The sequence below is a fragment of the Microcaecilia unicolor genome, chromosome 7 (genome assembly GCF_901765095.1).
Source record: "Microcaecilia unicolor chromosome 7, aMicUni1.1, whole genome shotgun sequence".
NCBI classification, from domain to species: domain Eukaryota; kingdom Metazoa; phylum Chordata; class Amphibia; order Gymnophiona; family Siphonopidae; genus Microcaecilia; species Microcaecilia unicolor.
The window spans coordinates 170,518,540-170,536,788 of NC_044037.1; the positions used below are offsets into that span (position 1 = coordinate 170,518,540).

At 40.7% G+C, this 18,249-nt stretch overlaps 1 protein-coding gene across 1 annotated transcript in view; it reads left to right on the plus strand.

Annotated features, from left to right (window-relative positions):
* Window positions 1-18,249, plus strand: part of RAPH1 (Ras association (RalGDS/AF-6) and pleckstrin homology domains 1) — a 629,351-nt gene that overhangs the window by 362,591 nt on the left and 248,511 nt on the right. The window contains exon 5 of the mRNA XM_030209745.1: window positions 18,161-18,235. Coding sequence (XP_030065605.1) covers window positions 18,161-18,235 — 75 coding nt within the window. The remainder of the gene's footprint in view (window positions 1-18,160; window positions 18,236-18,249) is intronic.

An 18,249-nucleotide genomic window follows, 5' to 3' on the forward strand; every position in this document is an offset into this window, starting at 1 on the left:
CTTCATGCTGACAGTCTTCTAATATTTTCCACCTCAACTGCACAGCTACAAATAACACCTGGCCACCCGAGCAACCCCCAGAGCCACTTGTGCTCCCAGTGTTCTCACTCTTACTAGACACCCTCGAAAAAAAAATTGCAGCCAGTAGAAAGGACAGTACATGCTCATCTCGGGTATAATTTTTCTCTCTTTTTTTTTTTTTTTAAACCTTTGATGGTAAGAAAGAAGCAGAGGGCTATTAAGAGAGAGAGTGAGAGGTAATCGAAGGAGGTGAGAGAGGTTAGAAATGGGGAAGTAAAAGTGGGAATAGGAGCATAGACGAGGTAAGAGGTAAGTCAAGAACTAGAGGTAGGGGATGAGTGGCGAGGAACAAACTGGTTGGTGAAGGGATGAGAGACAGATGAATGTAGATGAGTCTAGGAAGAGGATGCGCACAGATGATGGAAATGGGGGACTAAAAAGTAGCTGAAGGGCAGGGGAATAGGAGAGACATGAAAATGGAAGGACTAGAAAGGTAAGTGGAGGGAGACTGAGGACTGGAGGAGGCATAAAAAAGGCAGACAAGAAAAAAATGAAACAATTATAATGTCCAAGACAGATGTAGGGGAAAAAGGAAATGAGACAGGACATGAAGAAACAAAATGGAAATAAGATTTTGAAAAAGGAGAAAGCCAACAAGAGGAAGTGGTAAAGAGAAACCAGGATAAACCCAATTAGAAAAAAAATAAGATGATTAGACCAAAATCACAAAATATTAGTTTTTAGAAAATAGAATATGTCAGTCCCAAAACTGTGCATTTCTTGTATTTTGTTCTGTACTGGATAAATTGCATTTGTTTGTTCAGTGTTCTACTGCTTATAGATGCCGGGTCCTTGGATGTTCCATTTCATATTTTGTCTGCGTATTTGTTTCTAATTTGTGGTATGTTATTCTTTATTAGGTGGTGATTTGTGTTTTCTGTGTGTAGCCAAGGTGACAGATATAGGTTCTGTAGCAGTCCAGCTTGTTCACCGGAATTGTATTGGTATTCTAGAATAGGTTCAGTTTTGAATTTTCATGTGTAGAATTGGTGCTGTTTGTATTTTTGGACTTGGTGCTAGTGCGGTTACGGTGAGCTCCTTAAGTGTCCATTTTCAAGGTTTTGTGTTACTTTACACAATGACTAGTGAAGTAGAGAAAGTGTGCCTGTTGGGGGAAGGGGGGGACCGGTGGGGAGAGGAGGAGAAAAATTGTGCCCGGGGGTATAGGTGCCAACTTTTCAAAATGATTGGCGGTGATGAACACAGAACAAATTACCCCTCCTGGATATAGTGAAAGAGTTCTGTACCCACAGAGATGTCACCTATGTCAGGAGGGGTTGGAGGATGAGAGAGTGAGTGAGCTCTGAGAGGCATGGAGGAGAGAGGATTTACTGGGAGGAGGAAGAGAACAGAGAGAGAGAAAATATGCTAGAGAGAGGGTAAAGAGATGGTAGAGAAGAGTAGGAGGGTCTGAGGAGGGGAATGAAAGATATAGGGGGGAGGGGAAGAAAAGGGAGAGAAGATAGAGGGAAGAAAGAAATGAGGGGAGGAAATGTTGGGGAGTCCGGGGGGGGGGGGGGGGGGGGGGGGGAATAAAGTTAGTGATGAGTTGGGAGGCAATACATTGAACAAAAGTATTTACTTGTTTCTGCATTGTAATGTCTGACTAGTGTTGTTCAATATGTCATTTTTCATAATCTTTACTCTTAATAATGCTTATAAGGAGTTGGGAACGGGGGGAGGGAGATAATGTTTTAAAAGTTGATGACGGTACTTAACATTTGTCTCTTTTTTCATTTGTGAATCTGTTGATATTTGCAGTTTTGTGCAATCAGATTTTTGGATGCTTATATTTTGTCATAAAAAAATGTTGAACAGAAATGAGGGGAGGAAGAAGAGCTGAAGGAAGAGTATGGAGAAGATGGGAAAGAGCAAAACAGTAGAGAAGGAAGGAGGGAAAGGGTGGCATGGAGGGGAGAAGCAAGGAAAAGGTGGAGGAGGGATAAGGGAATTATGGAGAAGTGAGGAGGCATGGAGCCAGGGGTGTGCGTTGAGAGATCAGGAGGGGAGTGCGAGGAAAAGGGAAGAGTATAGGTAAGATAAAGGGAAACAAAGAAAAACTGTGAACAAAAGAAATGGTGCTTATAACATAAGCAAAAGAAAGATAACTACAGGATGCAAAAATCTAAAATGCTGAGAAAATTAAATGGGTAACAGAAATTAAAAAAAAAAAAAAAAAAAACAGATAAACTTAGGGATTCATTTACTAAGTTGCAGTAAATACTAAAGTGCCCATTATATTTCTATGGGCATCTTAGCATTCAGCGTGCATTAGTTGTTAGTGTGCATGAAATTTATTAGCTCACCTTAGTAAAAAGGACCCCTTAGAAATCAGAGGGGAGAGAAAATATGGAAAAAGCAAACATAATTAAGAGAGAGGCTAGAGAACTGAAAATCTTAAGAAAGCATATGAAAAATATAAATATATACAAATATAAAAGAAACTTAAAGATATACAAAGGTTTGAAAATATTTTGTCACCTTCTGCAGCTACAATTGAATTTTTGCAGAGACTGAGGTTGGGAAAGGCAGCCTGGGAGGAGGCAGTTCAGTTGCAATTGTGATAGTGTGTATATGTGTGGAAAAGAGCATGCATGTTGGGGATGGGGGAGAGAAGGCTAATCAATGCCCATTTGAAGGAAAGGGGAGAAAGTCACTCTCCTTACTAATCCGAGGCCCCTACCCCTCTATGCTTGGGTGCATAGGGATAGGAATGGCCAATAGGAAAAAAGGATGTGGTGATGCCCTTGTGTAAGACTCTGGTGAGACCTCATTTAGAATATTGTGTACAGTTCTGGAGACTGCACTTTCAAAAAGATATAAAAAGGATGGGTGGAGTCTGTCCAGAGGGCAGCTACTAAAATGGTCAATGGTCTTTGTCATAAAGCATATGGGAACAGAAAGATCTCAATATGTATACTTTGGAAGAAAGGTGGTAGAGGGGAGATATGATAGAGATATTTAAATACCTACACTGTATAAATACACAGGAGGTGAGTTTGTTTCCATTGAAATTAAGCTCTGGAAAAAGGGGGTATAGGATAAAGGTGAAAGAAAGGAGGATAGACTCATAAGTAACCTGAGGAAAAACTTCTTCATGGAAAGAGTGGTGATTTTGTAGACCGGCCTCCTGATGGAAGTGATGGAGATGAAAACAGTATCTGAATTTAAGAGATCTTGGGACAAGTACATAAGTTATTTTAGTTATTTGCATTTTGCTCACACCTTTTTAAGTAGAAGTTCACTTGCAACATGAGTTCAAGATCACAATATTAAGGCTTTCCACTACGCAGATGATATTCTTCTTTATCCAGTCTTGCCACTTACATTGGATAGTTCACCATTACAGAAGTGTTTAAGACCATTAGCTCAGTGGCTGCTAGTACTTATCCATGGAAAAGAGCTACATGTTAGTTCCCAGGATACCTTCCTCTTCCAACTCTGGTGTTCATCTGTTTGGCACGGACATTAAGCCTATTCAGTGTTTTAGATGTTTGGGGTTAATATTCAACTCATTTCTTACTTTTCAGTTGTAAACCTCCCGTGTCCTATAGTTGGATTTCCTGATACTACATCGTCTTCACATTTAGATTATTGCAATTCGGTGTAAGCAGGGATAACCAGCCATCAAGTGAGTCGTGTACAGACCTTACAAAATACAGCTGTCCGGTTCTTGCATCATGTGAAATATCCTCGTGTTACACCATTACTTTGTTCAGTGCATTCGTTGCCTACCAAATTTCACATTCAATTCAAAATATTGTGTTTAGCTTTTAAGGCCTATTATATCAGAGTTCCTTCTTATTGATCTAATATGATTATTTCTTATACTCCATTTTGAGTGCTTTGTTCACTAGATGGGCATCGTTTTGTTCTTCCGTCTCCTAGATTAGCACGTTAGGATCTTCAGCGTTCTTATTTTTAGTGGCTAAATGGTAGAACGATTTACCAAATTATATTAGAACTGAATTGTCTTTCTCAAAATGTAAGTCTCATCTTAAAACATCCTTTTTTGAATCAGTTATGGTCTCCATAAAGTATGATTTTTCATTATTTTTGCATTAATGAGCCTCTTAGATAGAAAGCGGCCTTACCTTACCTAGTTTTTCCTGTCCTTTGATTTACCTGAGCTTTTCCCTCTTTTTCTTTTTAGGGTATGTGTGCAAATTCTTTTCTGTCATGAATTGGCATTCTTTTCCTTTATTTGAACAAATTTATTTTAATAGTATAAACTTTTCAAGGCTGCATAGACATTCTTTAGCTACTGTATGTATATTTTACAGATTAAACGAGAAACAAGTATGGATAGGTTCGCTGCTACTTTGATGCATTGATGCAATCATTTATAAGCAAATTCACCTTGGGCTGCCCTGAAGATTTTCGAAATGTATTTTTTGAATTTGTTCTGAAACTTTGTATATTGGGAGTCCTTGAGACATTTTTGCATCTCCTTTTTTTCTCTGTCTCAGTATTCGTTTTAATACAAAGTTGTGATCTGATCCAGGATTCTTCTTCTGGTCAGCTTTTTACATTCCTTTGCCAGTTCCCAAATCTGTTTATGATTGTGTAATTGAATTGATGTTTAATTGCAGCATCTGGTAATGTCTGTGTATGTCTAGCTGACCTTTTTTTTTAAATTCAAATCAGTTAAAAAAAATAATAAAAAAGCTGGTGTTTTGCAACAGTATTCAATTATTCTTTCACCACTGTTATTTCTCTTTGTTCAAATGGACCCACAATATTGTCATAGCTTTGACACCCTACTTCAGCATTAAAATCTCCAACACGTTTGTCAGTATGTTTCTTATTTTTATAAGACATTTTTTAGTTCTCTGTTGAATTGTGCGACTTAATTTGGAGCATATATACTTCTATTAGCAAGTTGTTTTGTTTACCTTTTGATCTTTCCTGCTCTTTTCAATGCTTTCTCAAAGTCTTCATACCCTTGCACATTTTTCATTCATTCTGTAGTCTAAAAATGTAGAATTCAAAATGCATTAAAGGAGAAGTTCCACTGGTCTACTGTTTCAATGTAACAGAATAATTCTAGATAATTACAGAAAGTAATAAAGAATAAAAAAGCAAAATGTCTTTATTGCATAATTCTTCACATCTCTTGACTCAGTACTCAGTGGAAGCCTCTTTTGTGTGCATGATGGTGCAGTTGTCATCCATTCTTCTTGGCTGGGATTACCTGTGGACTTCATTCTTGAAGTTTTGCCACTGATTTTTGATTGGATTCAGGTCTGAGCTACAGTTGGGTCACCTGAGGACATTTACCTTCTTGTTGAGCCATTCCATTGCTGCTTTTGCCTCACCCTTTTGATCATTGTCTTGCTAAAAGGTGAATCTTATCCCTAGTCCCATATCTGTGGCAGACTAGAAAAGCTTTTCCACCAGCATGTGCCAGTACTTTGCACAGTACATCTTTCCGTCGATCTTGACAAATCTTTGTCATCCCTGTTGTAAAGCATCCCCACTACATGATGCCGCCACCACCATGCTGTACTGTAGGGATGATTTTAGTAGGGTGATGTGCTGTGTTTTTAGACGACACACATTGCTTAACGAGGAGATCAAAATGTTCCACTTTGGTCTCATCAGACCACAGTATCATTCCCAAATTCATTCAGCATCCCTAAATGTCTTTTTTGCAACACTTCAGCAGTGGTTTCTGTCTTGCTACCCTGTCATACTGGCTGTATTTGTGAAATCAAGAATTTGTTGTGTAGTCAACATTTCCCCTGCTCTCAGCCAGAGGCCTCTGTAGTTCTATTAAGGTAATCTTAGGCCTCACCTTCATCAGCAGTAACCCAGGGACAGCCTGACTGAGGCATTGTCTTGGTGGTTACAAACTGTTTCTGCATTACAATAGTAGATCTGACAGTGTCCCAAGAAATAGTGAAACACACTATAGTTTATTAAAAATTATTAAAAATTTGCTAAACCACAACTGACAAACAGAACTAAGTGGTGTTCAGGCTATTTTCCTCCAAAACCTTTAAAACTTTCTTACAGCCTTCCCAAATAACCTTTGAATAGCTTCATTCTGGAGTTCTTTCAGCAGCTCCATTTTGACACGTTTATACTTTTTTCTAATTCATATCATTCCATAGAAACAGCTTGACTCTTCAGCCAAGAGTATTTGAATTAGCTTAACAAACGTGATTGGACACAGGTGGGATCTGTTTAACTTATTGGCCTTATTAAGGCAATTATGGAAACTGAGTTAATTTGGGTTTCTTGTGACCTAGAGTGTGAAGATTTATGCAAGCAACATTTCTTATTCTCAATATTTCTTTAATTGTCCTTTCACTTCAAGGTGTAGAGTTTGCTGTATAGATCACTGAGACAAACTCCTACTTTAATACATTTTGAATTGTATTGTTTAGAAATGTACAAGGGCAGGAATACTTTAGCAAGGCACCGTAATCTTTTGAGAGTAAGTATGGTTAAGATAATGTAGTTGCTTGCTGTTCTTTGCTTTAGGCCATTGTTTACCAAACTTGGTCCTAGAGTGTCATGCTTCTCGTGGAACCTTGGGGTTAGTGAGCCCTTGGGCCACTGCCGAAGGGCGGCAGCAGCAGGAGAAATCACCCAAACACAGACAAGGCAGAACAGACGTACCGGCCACTTCAGGACAGGAACTACCAGGCAAGGACTGCAGCCGAGGCAACGCAAGCTGGAGCAAGCAGGACAGGAATTCAGCCCAAACTTCACCTGCACTTAACCGCCGTTCCTCAGGAGTTGAGCCCCTAGGTGCAGGCGGCCGACAGGACTTCCCGGACAGGGCAAGAAGGCAGAACTACAGGAACAGCAGCTGGCTGGCAAACAGCAGGTACTTCCAGAAAACACACCAGGGTTCCAGGCAGGCAGCAAGCAGCAGGAAAATACAGAAAACAAGCCGGGTCTGGGCGGGCAGCAGACAGAAGAATAAACCGGGTCAAAGCCACAATCAGGAAATAGCACAGCAGCACTGCAGCAAACTCTCACCAAAGGAAACTCCTCTGAGGACCTCTGTTGCAAGGCAAACTAGAGACCTTCCCAGGTGGTTAATAAAGGCAGCATACAAGGGAGTTCACCAGGTACGGATACTACTTAGTTCCAAAAAACTCGCAAAACAATCTGGAAGGCTGGAAGATCCGGACCGGACCGGACCAGCATATCTTCTGGAACATGGGAAACGGTAAGCCATCAGTTCAAAGCAGCCACCAGGTCTAACCACCGGGGGGGGGGGGGGGGGGCGAGGTGACTGAGAGCAAAGAACCTGGGCTCCACCATGACATAGAGGCATCCCAGCTAGTCAGGTTTTTCGAATATCCACAATGAATATTCATGAGAGAGATTTGCGTGCACAGCCTCCACTGCATGCAAATCTGTCATGAATATTCATCCTGGAAATCCTGAAAACCTTACTGGCTGGGGTGCCTCCAGGACCAGGTTTGGGAACCACTGCTTTAGGCTAAAAGTAACTTCTTTTGAGTGAATATCAGTTATGTGACCCTTAAATTGTGCAAATGTTAGAACACACCCTTGTGTTTGTGGCTCCCATATGCTGAAATTAACTAATAGTAAATGTTAAAGAAGGTAAGTCTGAATATCTTTAAATACAAATTTTGATTTTTAGATAAACCATGCTAAAAATACTGCACACAGGCAGGACTATACAGTAATTATGATGACTACATTAGGTATAAGGGTGGTTGATGCATGGAACAGACTCCCAATGGAAATGGTGGAAACACTGTATCTGAATTTAAGAAAGTGTTTGACAAGGAAGGATGGTGGGATCTGTTAGAGAGAGGAAGAGAGAGGAGATGGTGTGGATGGGCAGACTGGATATGCCTTATGACCTTTATCTGTTGTCATGTTCTCTGTTTTTCTAATATGTTTATGTAAGTCCAGGATAAGATTAGACCTCTGTGGGCCCTAGGCAATCAAGTGCTTTTGTCTCCCTATTGTAATATAAATACATTTTACTGCTCTGACAAATGGGGCCCCACAATGTTCTGACTGCAGAGAAAACTGGCAGAGGAGGAAGCAATAGGTAATAATTTTGCTGACTCTTCCTGCCCATGAAGAACAATGCAAAGCAGCAATGCCTCTGGTGTTCTTTCTCCCCCCCCCCCCCCCTCTTTTCTTGAGAAAACAAAAGATTTGTCCAACCACCGGTCAATATGGGAAGGACTGTAATGAATAAACATGTTTGTATAGTGGCCGAGCCTTTTCTGATTTTTCTGTACTTGGCTTTAGTTGATACATTTTCTTTTTTTTTAAGTTTCTAAATAAGGCCAGTTCTTATTTTAGTCTGACTAGCTTCTTACATCTGTCTGCTAAATCAGTAATGGATTATAGACCAGGGAAAGGAAAATTATATAGATCATGATCAAAGCTGTTGTCAGGTCATAGATCAAAGAACTGAAAATGTACAGATGTTGTATTTCAGATATTTCCTGCCTGATTCCTCCTGCACTACTATGCTTTTATGATCATTTGTGTATCTTGAGAATGTAGTTAGGATCAGACTGAGATCGTTATGCACAAGGAGGTTTGATTGAGAGCAGGAGATGGCATGATGTCAAAAAGTTGAAGCCACTTGGTTAGTCTGTTTCCCCTTCCCCACGCAGTTGTTGTTCTGTGTACACTCAAAACAAAACAAACCTATGAGCTGCTGCATCCATGTTGTCATTCTTTATTATTGGTAGCATTTTTATTTAATATAGCTTATATTTTCAAACATACTAGCTTGTGCAGCAAACATATATACACAGAGGAAGTATAATAACGGAATAACTTTTCATAGGTAGAGTAGTAATTTGTCACAAATTATAATCAGTGTGTCATTTGGAGGGGTGGTTATAGGGAAACCCTAGCATGTGTTATATTCATGCAGAGATTTTTTCCTCCTGATAAAGGGCCACTAAAACAGACATCATGATATCAGGTGCTCAGCATTCAAAGTTTCTATTTATTTATTTATTTATTTATGGCAGTTATATCCCACATTAAACATGAATTAGGTTGAAACCTGGGAGTATTTAAAATCTTTTTTTTTCCCTGTGCCTAGATCAAAAGAGAAAGATGGCTTGTGGAAACTTTCTTTTATTTTGTGGAATGCAGTGGTAATATTATTTAAAAAATGCACTTTATATTTTTTTATTACTACTATTTTAAAAGAAAGATATTAAATAATGAGGGCAGAGCTACCTTCATGTGGAAGTCCAGAGCCAGTCTAAATGTGCCAACGTTTTCCAGTTCTGTAATATATATTTATTTGTTCTTCAAGTCATTTTTAAACAGCATTTTCTAAATTATTACCCAAATGCAAACATAATTATAATGTTAATTAATCATTTTTGGATGTTACTGAATTCTATTATTCTGTCTGACTATATTTCCAGTTTTGGCACAGTATAAGACATAAAGACAAATATAAGAAAACCAATGGGCTGCATTAGGGGCATATAGCCCATTACGTTTTGTTATGTTTAAACAAATGAGAGATCTATATGAAAGAAAATATTTATTTGTATGAGTTTGACTTATGAAAATCACTTGTCCCTGAAACATGCTCAAAACAGAAAAATCTATTTGCATAAAAGAGATGAGGTGAAGATGTGATTCCATGTGCCCCAATGAAAGGAGAGTTTAATTTTACTTCCAATTTTTATAACATCAGGCTTCCCAAGGCAGATTACAACGACTGTTAAGATTAGCCCATCAGGAAACAGGTTATCCTCACTGAAATTTGGCCATGTATTACTGTATTGTATAGAACAGTGTAGAAAAATGAGCACAAAATAGTCTTAGTGCTGTTTCCGCACGCTACAATAATTTTTAAAGCTGTTTTAGTGATATTCAGTTTTGATTTCATGATATTTATATCTACATATGGGAGGGACACTTTCTCTCAAATAAGTAAAAATAAAAAAAAATCTTTTTGTCCTCCACTGTTTTAAGGCATTGTCTATCTAACTGGAAAAGCTTTTGACTTTTTACAGATGGACCATGCATAGACAGTCCATTATTTCTAATAATCTTTTAATATTTCTTTCAATAGCGTTTGCTATTGTTTTGGGTATACTTGTGGCTATGCCTACTGACTTCAGCCCATATAATGGGCTAGATAGCCTTGTACCGTCTCCGGTTCTCAATCTAACCGCCTTGATTATGCAGAAGGTCTTCCATGTTCTTTTGTCATAGCCTTTAAAATACAAATTCTTGCTCATAAAATAGGTCAAGTGGAACCTGGAATTAAGTATTCAAGAGCACACAGACTAATTTCTATCTGTCTTACTTGATCAGGAGAATATTGTCTTACTTGATCAGGGGCATATTGCAACTGTTTGCAGGATAAAACCAACCAACAAACAGGATAGGAAACACCTCCCTAACCTATGCAAATAAGATTACTTTTTAAAGAATTCTGCATTCCTTGTAAATGTCATGCTGTCCTATGTGCTCATCTGCCAAAAGGCAAATAGTGTTCAGTAGTCTCTAGAGCCGAATTTGATGGCACTCACCCACTCTAAGAGATATGCTTCCCTTGTATTTGCAAGCTAGCTGAATGCATAGACAAAAAGTAGGCCTCGCCATGATTGCAGAAGCTATAGATAGGAGATTGTGTGTAATTGTTACTGCTGCTCAGAGCTAACTGCTTGCCAAGTCATTTCCTCCTAGGGAGTTGAAGCAGAACAGAGCTAAGCCATATTGTCTAAACTGGTCATAAATGAACATGATGGCCTTGATGAAGCTGGAAACGTTTGGGGGAAAAGGAAAATGCATGCTGTTTTCAAACATTTTTTCTGTTTTACAATTTGATATAAAGTATTTGATTGTCTCCTTTAATGGAAGGAGCAAAAAAAATAAAAAAAATATACCCTGTGGAATTGTGCACCAAAAATTTCAAAATTATGCATAATTCTCTGGAGTGTATATAATAGTGCTGGTGAGTTGCAGAAGTGCTTCTGTCCTTGGAAGCATTACTTCCCTTGACGCTTTCCTTCCCCCCTCCCCCCCCCAAAAGAAACCATTGCCTCTTTGTATGTGCTCATCCTTGCTCCCTTCCCTTCAAAATCCATGGTGATTTATTGGCTCCCTTGCAACCCTATCGTTCCCTCTAAAAAAAAAATGCCCTTGTGGCACAAGTGGCCCCAACCTCTGTCCCCTCTAAAAATCCATAGTGGCCCAAGTGCCCAACCCTAGACACCCCCATGTCTTCCTCTGATATCTGCTTTGGGAGGTCTGGATGTCTAAGTAGAAGTGATGCTCACTCCACTCCTTCCTTCTGGCACCGCCATCTTTGCTGACCACCAACAGTGTGTACCAATACACTGCCAGGGGTCATTCTGACCAATAAGCCGTTGAAGCATAAACCACTAGATTAAGACTTGAAAGATGGTGGCCACTGGAGGCAGGAGTAATTGGGCATTGCTCTTGCCTTTAGAGGTTAATCACAGGGTGCTGAGAAGATATTCTGTGCGGGGGGGGGTTGGTGAATGTCCAGGACAATGTGGAAGTAAGCAATTAATCATTAATTATGCAGGAAATTATGCACATAACATAATTTCCCATGGTATAAAAAGAGCTGAACTACAGCAGTGTCAGAAATATTTTCCAAAAGATCAGGCTTTATTAAAACATACTAAATAGTGAAGGGAAGGCCATCAGTGAGCTAATAACTCAGACAATGGCAGATACAAATCAAAGTAAGGTATACACAAAAAGTAGCACATATGAGTTTATTTTGTTGGGCAGACTGGATGGACTGTGCAGGTCTTTTTCTGCCGTCATCTACTATGTTACTATGAGGCATATTTTCAAAGCACTTTGGGAGGCTAAGTTCCATAGGTTTCTATGGAACTTTGGGAGGCTAAGTGCTTTGAAAATGAGCCTCTATGTCTACTATGTATGCCAGGGCAGGTGTTCTCAACCCTGTCCTCAGGACACACCCAGCCAGTCAAGGATATCCACAATGAATATGCTTGTTAAATTTGCATTTGTTTCACCCCTGTTTTGGTACTTTAACTTCTGTATGCAGGTCTATCTTATGCATTAATTTTGGGTATCCTGAAAACCTGACTGGCTAGATCACTGAGTGTCCCCCTAGTCTTTGTACATTTTGAAAGAGTAAAAGATTGATTCACTTTTACCCGTTTTACACCACTCAGGATTTTGTAGACCTCAATCATAGCTCCTTTCAACTATCTTTTCCAAGCTGAAGAACCCTATCCTCTTCAGCATTTTCTCATATCAGAGGAGTTCCCCTTTATCATTTTGGTCGCTCTTCTTTGATCCGAGGACTGAGCTGACAATCACTATGCCAGAGGGGATGCTTGGGGAAAAACATTGTTCCAGATCTGTTTTTTTTTTTTTCATTTAGTTTCCTTTATATAGTTTGTTTAGCTTGCAGTATATTTTTACTGAGCACATTTTACCATATACTAAACATACAGAGGGTTAGGTCTGTTAGAGTGACGTAGCAAACATAATAGAAGCTGGTGGCATTTTATAAACTAACCAATTTGAGATGTGAGCGTTCATGAGAGGTACATTTCCTCTTGTTTTCTTAAGCTCACGTTGGTTGGTCTATAATGTGCCACCAACTTCTTTGGTATAAAAAAATCTAATATAATAATTTGTACCGTCAGCGTTCCATGGCTGGCTGGGTAAAGACAAAATTATGTCAAAGGGCGGAACAGTGAGAGGGAAGGGAATGCTGGAGGCGAGCTGACGTCAGGATGTTACGAACGCAAGCAAGACAAGTGAAGGCAACAGAATGCTGGACATGGAGGGGAGGACAGAATCAAGGGACATCGAGGGGAGGAGAGGGCAGGGCAGAGGAGAATCGACATGGATGGGAGGAGAGATTTGCGGGACACGGATGGGAGCGCAGGGCAGAGGAGAATCGCTGGACATGGAGGGGACGCCAGAATTGCGGGACACGGAGGGGAGGGTGGGGCAGAAGAGAATAGCTGGACGTGGAGGGGACGCCAGAATTGCGGGACACGGAGGGGAGGGTGGGGCAGAGGAGAATCGCTGGATGTGGAGCGGAGGGCAGAGGAGAATTGGAGGACACAGAGGGGAGGGCAGTGCAGAGGAGAATTGCTGGATATAGAGGGGCGGGCAGAATCGCAGAACACGGAGGGGACGGCAGGGCAGAGAAGGATCGCGGGATACGGAGGGGAGGCCAGAATCGCGGGATACGGAGGGGAGGGAAGAATCGCTGAACATGGAGGGGGAGGGCAGGGGAGAGAGGAGAAATCGCTTCGAGAGCCTTAAAAATATAATCACCATTACAAGATAGCCTTGCTAGCGCCCATTTCATTTTTTTGAGAAACTGGCCTTTTTTACTAGTTTATATATAGAACATTTTTATGAACAAATCCATTCAAAATAGTTTATAAGATAAAAAAAAAAAAAAAGAAACAACATAAACCATTGACATGGTATTTTGTTAATGTTTTGTGTTTTGGTAAGTAATTGGCACCAAATCAGAAATAATATTGGTGTTTACACATCAGAGTGGTGGAATAGACTAGTGGAATACTTCTTTCACTGACACACTTCCTTTAGGAAGTTTTTGCCCCTCCATTTCCTCCCTGTAAAGACCTTGGACCTTGTATGCTAATATATGTTAATGCCCTTAGGGGCCCTTTTACTAAAATGCATTAAACACTTACCCCAGGATTCTATATATTGAGCCGAGATTTCGGCACAGAAGTCGAAACGTATTCCATAACAATGTGCATAAGCCAATTGGTTAACAAGCTAATCAGCATTGATAATTGGATGTTAACCAAGTATCAGCACTAATTGGCATTAGTTAGAATTTATGTGCAGAGCTGTAACGTGGCGCCTGTAGATTCTAAGTCATATAGTCGAAAGGGGACATGGCCATGGATGTTGCTAAAATTTATGCGCATTGTTATAGAATACACCCAGTGCGCGCTTAATTTAGGCATTGGGATTTACACCATTTAGTTGGGTGAAGCAGCACTTGGCGTATTACATATACCATGTGGAAATTTAGACTTATTCTATAAAGTACGTCTAAATTAAGGTGTTCTTTATAGAATACACCTAGGCAAATTTTATTTTGTCGCCAGTTTTTTTTTTTTAGGCATTATATATAGAATCTAGTCTTCATTGGGTAGGTCTTAAAAAGGTGCTAAAATTTGTACCCTGTTCTGTTATAGAATACTAGGGTAAGTCGGCAATTGGGCACCTAAATTTAGGCATGGGCAATTATTGCTCTGGCAGGTGCAAATGGCACACCTAAATGCAGCGGACAGGTGCCTAGTTAATAAAGTATGTGCCTTGATAGTTGGAATGCTCATACCCCTCCCATGTGATTACCGCCCCTTTGCAGTTACATGCTAGAACACTCGGGTGTCAAATTATAGAATAGGACCTAAGTGCCGTTTCACCTCTGGTTTGGTGCTTAACTTCTGTTTGAGCAGCAAAGTTAGGTGCCTATCAGGCTTATTTTCAAAAGAGAAGGGCGCCCACCTTTCGACACAAATCGGGTGATGGGCGTCCTTCTCTCAGGGTTGCCCAAATCGGCATAATCGAAAGCCGATTTTGGGCGTCCCCAACTGCTTCCCGTCACGGGGACAACCAAAGTTCCTGGGGGGGGGGGGGTGTTGGAGGCGTAGCGAAGGCGGGACTGGGGCGTGCCTTAACAGAATGGGCGTCCTCGAGCAATAATGGAAAAAAGAAGGGCGTCCTTGACGAGCACTTGGGCAACTTTACTTGGTCCATTTTTTTTGTTATGACCAAGCCTCAGAAAGGTGCGCAAACTGACCAGATGACCTCCCCTGACTCCCCCTATGGTGACTAACCCCCTCCCATCCTGAAAAAAACAACTTTAAAAACTTTTTTGCCAGCCTGAAATGTCATACTCAGGTCCATGACAGCAGTATGCAGGTCCCTGGGAGGGAAGGTATGTTTGTGTCAGAGGAGGCATAGTGAAAACGTGGACGTCCTTCTTTCAAACATTTTGGATGTCCTGAACTGCCCCTCCCCCTACAGGGACGGCCAAATTTCAAGGGAGTGGAGTGGAGGAGTGGCCTAGTGGTTAGAGCACTGGTCTTGCAATCCAGAGGTGGCCGGTTCAAATTCCACTGCTGATACTTGTGATCCAAAATCCAAATAAATAAAAGGGGTGTCGGAGGCATAGCAGGCATGTACGTCCTTCTCACAGAAACATCCACATTTTGGACATCCTCAACTGCCATCGCTAGGACGGAGGCAAAGCAAAGGATGTCCTTTACCCATACTCTTTAAAAAAAAAAAAAAAAAAAAAGACGTTCCTGACACGCTCTTGGACGTTTTCACCTGGACTTGTATTTTTCTAAGGTTGTAGACGGCTATTACACACGCAGCTTGTCTGCATGTATGAAGCCGTCTTTGGCATGCGCAGAGCAGCCACGCATAATGCTTGGCTGCTCTGCACTGGCTTCCCCTCCTTAGGAAGGAAATCGTGTGCAAATTAGCTAACAGTGAGCAGCTCATTTGCATGCGATTTCCTTCATGCATGCCTGTTCCTTTCAGAATCGCTAAGGGAAGGGCTTTTTCCGTTCAGTTAGTGCATCAGTTAGTCCACTGCAGTGCCCCCTAGGGTGCCCGGTTGGTGTCCTGGCATGTCAGGGGGACCAGTGCACTATGAATGCTGGCTCCTCCCACGACCAAATGAGCTGGATTTGGTCGTTTTTGAGATGGGCGTCCTTGGTTTTCATTATGGCCGAAAACGGGGGATGACCATCTCTAAGGTCGACCATCACATCATTTATGTCGACCATCTCTAAGGTCGACCTAAATGTTGAGATTTGGGCGTCCCCGACCGTATTATCGAAACAAAAGATGGACGCCCATCTTGTTTTGATAATACGGGTTTCCCCGCCCCTTCGCGGGGATGTCCTGCGAGGACGCCCTCAGGAAAACTTGGGCGCCCCGTTCGAATATGTCCCTCCACATAGAATTAGGGGGTATACTCTTGGTAACTGCTAGGGCACAATCACATTAAGGGGTTTTGGGTTATAGCAGTTACTCGGCAGTAAACTACATGTTAAGTGCTTTTTGTGTTAGGAGATGGGCGGAGAATGGGGTGGAAGCACTAGCCAGCTAGCATGCTAACTGACTAATGCATAGTTAATGCAGAAGCGCTTACTGCCTCCTAAATAGAAGGCACTAAGGACTAAATTCTGTATATCACAGCTAAAAAAAATTGACTCAGAAAAAAAATATATAACCCTAGGTGTATTCTATAAAGTACGCCTAAATTTAGAATACATCTACATTTCCGTGTGGTTTATAGAATATGCCGATCACCCATCTGTGCGACTAAATTTAGCCACGGGCTGTTAACGCCAAATAAAACTTGGAGTAAATGCCAACGCCTAAATTAGGCACAGTCTGGGTGTATTCTATCTACCTGTGGCCACGCCTCCTTTTTAATTATACGACTTACCCATCACATTACAGAATACGCTTAGACTGTTGTGTGTAAATTCTAATTAATACCATTTAGTGCCAATTGCTTAAGTGGCAATTATTGGCACTGATTGGCTTGTTTACTAATTAAGTTGTGCGTGCAAATCCAGAATACGACTGGATTTGTGCGCTCATCTTGTCGCACTATATAGAATCCTGGGGTAAGTGCTCCTTCATTAATTGTGCCCAGGGTGTTGCATGCTAATTTGTACTTTAACAAGGGACCCAAATAAAAAAAATGTTGGTTGTGTCCCCTCTTCTTGCTGTGTAAAATTTTGCAGCTACTTTGTGGTATATTCCTGTGATAACTCTTAGCAAATAAGCTCCTTTGTGTTAAATTGCATTAATTTGCTTTGACACGTGCGCATTAGTAAAACTTAACCCTTAAATTTCAAACCACCTTGAGCCGGAAAATGCCTATTGTAACTTTGCAGCTTTCCATGAGCTCAGATTTGCAAGGTGAGTAATTGCATTTTAAATTCAAAAAACAAATGTGTGTTTTTTTTTTAAAAGATGAGATCACAACAGTTCTCCGGTCTTCTTGCTCCATAGAGCAGCCAAGATAGGGAATGATACATTGACATTGAACGGGTGATTTGTGGTGGTGGGGGGGGGGGATCTTGGCCATTATGCAATAGCTATACTTCGTGACTGGAGTTGGATTGCGTGTGTACCAGATTCTAGAGAGCAGTGAACTTTCAGACGTTTAGCAGAAGGCCGTCACTGCAGTAGCCGACCTGAACAGGAAATGCGAGAATGAAGTCCTGTGGGCCCATAGTCCTGTAGAGGCCAGTTCGGTTTGAACTGGAAGCCCAAAGAAGCTATGTTCCTCACAAACAAATGAGGGGAAGTTTATTTTCACAAAGCATCTCAAAGTAGGCTGTTGAAGAGACTTTCTGAATAGTGCCATAACAAACAGAAGTGTAGTTTAGAGGCAACCATAAAATACTGATCTGCATTTGCTTGGGTATATGAACATATGCATGCGTCTGAGAACAGAACAGTTGCTATGTATTTGACTTATATACAAGACCTTCTTTAAACACTTGGCTATCTTGCAGCCACAGCATGGCTTCTAGAAGAGGATTATGATTTTTTTTTCTTGTCAACTTAACTTGAAAGAATTTATTAAGCAGGTCAGACCTGTCACGTTTGTGAATGATATGGTTTCATTTGTATGCCTCCTTCTCATCCAGCAGAAGGACTGCATGATGCACAGAGATTGCCCCCTAAAATATGGCAAGTCTATAAAATAAATTAATAAAACAAATCGATCCATCGCTGCTACTAATGTTTTTCTCCTTGCTAATTTTTTGCTGCATTAGCTAATTGTTTAAATATTTATTCTTTCATAGCTAGGGAGAATGGACCCTTTACTTTCCTGTGCCAGTACTGTGATTGCTTTTTTTCAGACCTGAAATCTTAGGTTCAATTGTGATTTTCTCAAAAAATAAAAAAATTCTTGCACGCTGGGTTTGCTTGTAACTTTTCTTCACAATCAAAACACTTCTATAAATGGAAAATTGCTACTCTGATTGTCTGTTTTGTTTTTTGTTTTGTTTTGTTTTTTCTCTTTCTGCACAAGCACTCCTATCTGGACAGGGAAACCTCCCTTCTTCTGAGAAACATTGCAGGGAAGCCTTCTCATTTGCTGACCAAGGTGATGCTTCGTCT